At 48.3% G+C, this 7,266-nt stretch overlaps 1 protein-coding gene across 2 annotated transcripts in view; it reads right to left on the bottom strand.

The window, feature by feature from the left end:
* mapkap1 (MAPK associated protein 1) overlaps window positions 1-7,266 on the bottom strand; it is a 40,541-nt gene that overhangs the window by 12,410 nt on the left and 20,865 nt on the right. For both annotated transcript variants that reach the window (XM_080847277.1, XM_080847278.1), the window contains exon 7: window positions 5,996-6,105. In XM_080847277.1, the coding sequence (XP_080703403.1) occupies window positions 5,996-6,105 (110 nt within the window). The remainder of the gene's footprint in view (window positions 1-5,995; window positions 6,106-7,266) is intronic.

The raw sequence follows: 7,266 nt of genomic DNA, 5'->3' as shown, positions 1-7,266 counted from the left end.
CCTTAGCCATGGCACCATTTCCCCCTTAGCCATGGCACCATTTCCCCCTTAGCCATGGCACCATTCACCCCTTAGCCATGGCACCATTTCCCCCTTAGCCATGGCACCATTCACCCCTTAGCCATGGCACCATTCACCCCTTAGCCATGGCACCATTCACCCCTTAGCCATGGCACCAATCACCCCTTAGCCATGGCACCATTCACCCCTTAGCCATGGCACCATTCACCCCTTAGCCATGGCACCATTCACCCCTTAGCAATGGCACCATTTCCCCCTTAGCCATGGCACCATTCACCCCTAAGCAATGGCACCATTCACCCCTTAGCCATGGCACCATTCACCCCTTAGCCATGGCACCATTCACCCCTTAGCCATGGCACCATTTCCCCCTTAGCCATGGCACCATTCACCCCTTAGCCATGGCACCATTCACCCCTTAGCCATGGCACCATTTCACCCCTTAGAAATGTACCCACGCACAGGGCACCATTCGATTAGGGCCGCGGCTCATTTGCAGGATGGATAAGGAGACAGTGGTGTAAGGGAGGTGAGACCTGCCTTTCTCTTTCTCTCCCTCTGTTTGTCTCTCTCTGTCGCTCTCTCTCCCTCTCTCTAACTGCAGCTCCCTCACCTGCCCGGACAAAAGAATAACTAATGCAGAGGGGCCCAGGTCCATGTGGCCCGCTGGACACGAGATAAGAGAGCAGAGCAGAGGAGGGAGAGAGGGAGAGGGAGAGAGGGAGCGATGGGGAGGAGAGGAGAAGCAGGCGAGAGAGGACCAAATAGATAAACACTGAATGAGAATCGAAGAGAATGGCGACAGCGGGGAGGGAGGGAGGGAGGGAGGTGGGTAGGGGGGAGAGAGAGAGAGAGAGAGAGAGAGAGAGAGAGGGAGGGAGGCAGGGGAGAGAGAGAGAGGGGAGGGGGGGAGGGAGGGGGGTAGGGCGAGCACTAGATAAACAGTGTATGAGAATGGAAGAGAATAGTGGATGGAGAGGGGGAGTGAGAGGGAGAAAGGGGGAGAGGAAGATGGGCAGAGGGAGAGACAGGAAAGGAGAGAATTATCCAGAACGACTGACAGAGAAAGGAGGTAGAGAGAAACGGAGAACAAGGGAGGGATGGAGAAAAAGAGAAAGAAAGAAAGAGAGAGAGAGAGAGAGAGAGGCAGAAATCGAGTGTGCAGGCGAGTAGAGGAGAGAGAGACTGAAGAAAGAAAAAAGGAGAAAAGAAAAAAAAAGGAGACTTGCTTCTCCAGCGAGTAAATAAATAATCAATACTAATCTAAATGCAAATAGGAGCGACTCTGATGGCCAGTCTTTTTTATCAACTGCCCAATTTCACCCCACCCTCATCCCCCCCAACCTCACCCTTCTCAAACGCCAGTCCTCCACCTAATCACCATCACTCAGCCCCAGCCCCTCCACAGGACCCAGACTAAATGGGAAGGGATCACCCGAGACTTCCACCATTACCATTACCACCACCTTCACCGCCGGGGCCCCAACCTCAGGTCACGCTCTACTGCCCACCGCAGCTCTTCTCTCCCTCTCTGTACTGATCTCCCTTTCTCTCTCTCTCTCTCTCTTTCTACTTCTCTCTCTCTCTCTCTCTCTTTCTACTTCTCTACCTCTCTGTACTTATCTCCCTTTCTCTCTCTCTCTTTCTACTTCTCTCTCTCTCTCTTTCTACTTCTCTCCCTTTCTCTCTCTCTCTCTTTCTACTTCTCTCTCTCTCTTTCTCTCTCTCTACTTATCACCCTCTCTCTCTCTCTTTCTCTACTTATCACCCTCTCTCTCTCTCTTTCTATCTCTTCTCTCCCGCTCTCTCTCTCCGCCTCTCTCTTGTCTTTTGCTCAGACCCCCTCCATCTTCACAGAGTCCTGTCTTAAAGCCCCCCCCCCCCCCCCTCCAGGGCCTTTTCTTCATTCGGAATGTTTGACGGAGAACACTCGCACTGGCACATCCTCGCTAAAATTACAGAGCAGGGGATGGAACTATTCGGTCTTCGCTCAGTGTGATTTCTTTTTTTTTTATAGTCAGTGTCAGCCATCACGGCAATCCGCATCAAAACGCCTGAGCGGATGCAAATAAATAAAAGGAATAAACACATAAAGAGTTGAGATTCAGCGACTGTTTGGAGAGGTGTGAGGTACGTGTAGGTGTGTAGGTGTGTGTGTGTGTGTGTGAGAGTATTTTGCGTTAGTGAGAGGTTCTTTCCGAGTCGACATCTTGTGTGTGTGTGTGTGTGTGTGTGTGTGTGTGTGTGTGTGTGTGTGTGTGTGTGTGAGAGAGTATTTTGCGTTAGTGAGAGGTTATTTCCGAGTCGACATCTTTTGTGTGTGTGTGTGTGTGTGTGTGTGTGTGTGTGTGTGAACTGCTTCAGCTGGGAGAATAAAGTTGTTGTTTTCCTCCTCTCTCTCCTCTTCTCTTCTTTTGTTCCAAAAGGAATGAAAAAAACACACACACACAGAAGAACAGGAAAAACCGTGCAACGAGCAGAAGGCAGCGTGTTCTTTCAGACAAAGCTGTCAAGACTGCTGTCTTAAGGCTCGGCACGACAACAGTCCCAACCCACCCTGTATCAACGCAAGACAACATCTCCGAGACAGCTACAGCTACAGCTGCTTCTGAAGGCCGCGCAAAACTAGTCTATGGCTCCGTTTCACAGTAGTGCCTCAGAAAACATAATTATTCAGAACCATTAACTCAAGAAACAAAAAGGTAAAAAACATGATGATAAAATGACATAATCATCATCCCTACAGTTCAGCCCCCTAAACCCCCATGAACGGGAACGACAACAAAAAAAGAAGAAAAGGTTCAATCTGGTCCTCGTTGTTTTTCTTGGCCACAGCTCAACGGTAAAGCTCACTGCTATTAAAATGATTATCCGTCATTACCGCCAAACGCTGCCGAATTATACTGTCAGTGACGTAACTACCACAGGCTGCCGCTGAGAAAATAATCCCCCTTCCACTGAAAGGAGCCAAGGCCAGGCATTCTGGGTAAGCACTCAGACTTCTCCCCGAGGCCCCCAGTTAAACACAAGATCTTTGATATAAGGAAGGAAGAACAAAACCACTCCTCGCCACAGAAGTGATGGGATGCGGTGTGAAAATATCAGCCTGTCTACACAGTACAAAAAAATCTGTGGCGCTCCCACACAGTGGGCTAACTCAATTTCACTGAATGGAATATGGATGTAGCACAACGTAGCGACAACGCTATGCAGCTTGAGCTGACTTTGAGAAACAGAGCCCGTGATCTGAAGGGAACGTTTTAAACGAGGGCTGAGCCAGAGGTGGCATGTTAAAGGACACACACTGAAATGAGTAAGAGCTGAACTTCCAACCGCTTATCAAGCTTTTGGGTTTGAAGGTATTGTGCCATCTCCTCTATGGATATGAAGCCCCCCGTGTTCCTGACGGACCTGACAGAAAACGTGTAGATGGGGACCCTCCTAAAAACACGCATGCATTCGTCTTCGGTGGCCACGTGGCCCAGATGGTGCTTTTCTCAGCGGCAAGTGTTTCAGCCCTGGCGCCCCAACATCTTATTCCACATGCGTTCACTTCTTTCATTACAGAAAATACTAAAAAAAAAAAAGAGTCTCACGCATTGTGCCCGGAGATTTGACAGTTTGTGGGTTTGAAAGGCATTCACCGCTGCGCCATCAAGCCACCCAAGTATGAGCAGTGACAGGAGGCTCAGTGCGAGGGAACTGGAGGGGGGAGGGGTCCGCAGATGAGGCCCACAGTTGCCATTGTGCCCTTAACTGGCAGCACCCCTCAGAGATGCCCGTCAGAGTTGGGAGTGGGGGGACGGGGGGTGAGAGAAAGAGAGAGAGAGAGAAAGAGAGAAAGAGAGAGAGAGAGGGAGAGGGAGGTGTATTCATCCCCACCTGTCCTCCAACTCACACATTCCATCTCATCCCTCCATCCATCTCTCTCTCGCTTGCTCTCTTTTCTTTTACAACCAATATTTAATATTTAGCAGAAGCTTCGGCGCGTATTTGAAACTCTCTCGGCTGACAGAAATGGGAAAGCGGTGATTGACAGGCTGAGGATTTGACAGATGTATTGGTGCTGACTGACGTCTGGATATGCAGTGATGGGGAGGTGAGGCTGGATGGCGATAGGGGAAGAGATGGGGGGGGGGGGGGCTGACAGATTGCGGCTCTCTGGTTTCGGCACACTAACAGACCTCCAGCGAAGCACGGTTCATGATCACTGAAGTCACCAGGAATTATATAGGTTGACAATGTTTTGCTCAGGACTACAAATGCTGAACTGAAAAGTTCACACATAAAAGATGAACCAAATGATCGTGCATCTATGCATCAAATACATATAACACGTTAATGAATGTAACATTACCAACTCAAATCTTAAAGATTTTAAAGATGTTAAAGTCTCTTTACTCTAAGGAAGTTCATGACAGGTATAGGTTTGTTTCAGAGGCTCTATAAAACAAGCAGGTAAGGAGAGCAGGACCCAGGACTAGCCCTTGAGGTAAGTGAAGAAGCGAACGGCAGCTTACCACATAACTCCAGGATCACCCTCAGCCAAGCCCATGTTCCCCCCTCACTACCAAGCCTCATTTAGTTCATTAAGTTAGACTCTTTCTTTATGCTAAATGTGGCGTTACTGTAATCTGGTGTAGTTCAACTGATATTGCTGGACACTAGGGAGTCCGCCTAAGTCAAGTTTACTACCATCAGGGCACACATGGCAAGAAGTATATCTATAAGCTGTATAGGTGTCTGACTTGACAATGAAAGTAAATTAAGTATTAATCGTAAATCATACATAAATAGATTAAACTATCATCAAATGAAAGTCGCACAGTTTTTTTTATAGTTTCTACTAAAATCAGCCTCTTCCATCCCACCAGACCCTTTATCGCTGGACGTTCCTCTACTTCATCAGTGTGCGACAGGCTGCGATCTGTTACCTCTGACTCCTTATATTAAATCCTCAGCCCTTATCTGATCCCCTGATATCCGCCCCTGACAAATTAGACATCACACGCCAGCGTTATCACACACACACACACACACACACACGCGTTATCACAGATCACACAAGGCAGATGGCTTCTCTCGCACCTTGGGCCCGGTGAGGCTGTGTGTGTGTGTGTGTGTGTGTGTGTGTGTGTGTGTGTGTGTGTGTCCGTCTGCAACCACACAAGTGAGCATTCAGTCTGCAACGCCCCCATTGCAGTTTTTGCAGGCAACATGTCAGGTTATGTGTGAATTATGACTCATTTTGGACCACACACAAAAAAGAAGAAATTCAAAATCAGACAAATGAAAATAAGCTTGGGCTCCATCATGATCTTATCATTGTGATCTATGCAGTGTGTATGCTCAGCTTCTACGGACAGCAGTGCCAACTTGTGAATGATTCTCCATTTTGAAGAGAAACAACAGGGCACAACAAAGAAACTACAAAGCCAGCAAAGGGAAAACTTAAACTGAAAACTACAGCCTCGATGTGTACTAGCGGAAGACTGACAAGCCAAGCTTGTGTGATTAGAGAAAGAGACGTCTTACCCTCGAACACTGGTCAGGAAGGCGGCAAAAACACAGTAAACCAGACCGCATAAGTGACGCATTAATGGGAAAGAAATGCGGTAATGATACAAAACAAGGGACAAAAATCTATGTGAAAGGCATGTTTAAAATATAACCCTGCTCTCGACATTCAACAGCGCTGCGAAGTGACCAACTTCACATAGCTGCAGATAACACTCAAGTCAACTGTTAATTTCAGATTTTCTTTCTTTGCCATTTGAAAGTCATGGCCACCACCCATTTCCACTAGATATATATACAGTATATGGATGAGAGCTGACTGGACAGTCTGCTAGGTACGCTACTTACTCCATTCACTGGAACCATAAACAAAAAAAATGTAGATATCGGCCAGCAGATTTCTAATGCTAGGTAGATAACAAGTTCATCTTCATAGAACAGTGAGCAGGAGTCTTACCGGAGCCTTTCTGGGAGCCCTTCCTCTTCTTAAGGGCCCTCTGCAGGATCTCCTTCATGGTCACCTTCAGGCTGTCCACCGGGATCAGGGAGAAACCATGCGCCGCATTTCTGCACACACACACATACACCGACACACACACACACACACACACACACACACACACACACACACACACACCAAGGAAGAGACAAGATAGAGATTGGAACAAAAATAAAACCCACTCCTGTGGTGAAAACACAACATAAGGGCCATTCAGACAGGAAACAACCCATCAGCAGGGCGCTCTAAGGTCATCCAAGGTCACCACAACACGATTAGTCATCCTGAACCCTCAGTGGAAGATTCAAGGGTCTGTGTGTGTGTGTGTGTGTGTGTGTGTGTGTGTGTCTGCATATATGCACACACAGATAACAGAAAGGATGTTTTTTTTTTTGTTTTGTTACTGAACACGGTTTTCCAGCCCATATTTTAAATCAGACCCGTTGTATCTGACTGTAGACGTCACGATGCCTTCAACTCTCTGGCCTCTTATAAAAATGCAAAACAACAGCCTTCAGTGGACCAGGGCTACAGCCACCTTTGGCAGCTGGCTGCATAAACATGTCCTAGGCCAGGGCTACACCGCCTGAAGACGCTGGAGTGGACAGAAGGAACCCAACACCGTCCCCATCCTCTTCCTCTTTTTCTTTTCTCTCTCTGCAGATGTGCTCCTACGACTGGAGGGCGAGGGGTGAGCAGGGAAGGGGGGCGGCGGGGGGTTAGATGTGCATGTGTGTGTGTGTATGTGTGTGTGTGTGTGTGTATGTGTATGTGTGTGTGTGTTAGCGTGTGTGTATGTGGTGTATGTAGTGTGTGTGTGTGTGTGTGTGTGTGTGATGTGTGTGGGGTGTGTGGGGTGTGTGGGGTAAGTGTGTGTGTGTGTGTGTGTGTGTGTGTGTTTGTGTATGCCAGTGCTTTCTTGCTCCCACCCTGCAGCGATTCTTCCAATCAACAAACAAAAAACAACCCAAGGCCACGCACACACACACACACACGTGTGCACATACATACACGCGTGCACACACACACACACACACACACACACACACACACACACACACAAACAGGGAGGGGGGAAAAAAATTCCGGTGCATGGAGCCATTGTGTCAGTCCTGACCTCTGACCCCAGGCACCACAACGACCGCTGCTGACAGTCTCAGCGCGCGCACACACACACACACACACACACACACACACACACACACACACACACACACACACACACACAG

The sequence above is a fragment of the Sprattus sprattus genome (assembly GCF_963457725.1).
Source record: "Sprattus sprattus genome assembly, chromosome: 11".
In the NCBI taxonomy this organism is placed as follows: Eukaryota; Metazoa; Chordata; class Actinopteri; order Clupeiformes; family Clupeidae; genus Sprattus; species Sprattus sprattus.
The sequence above is the reverse complement of the archived record's forward strand: the minus strand, read 5'-3'. Positions and strand labels throughout refer to the sequence as shown.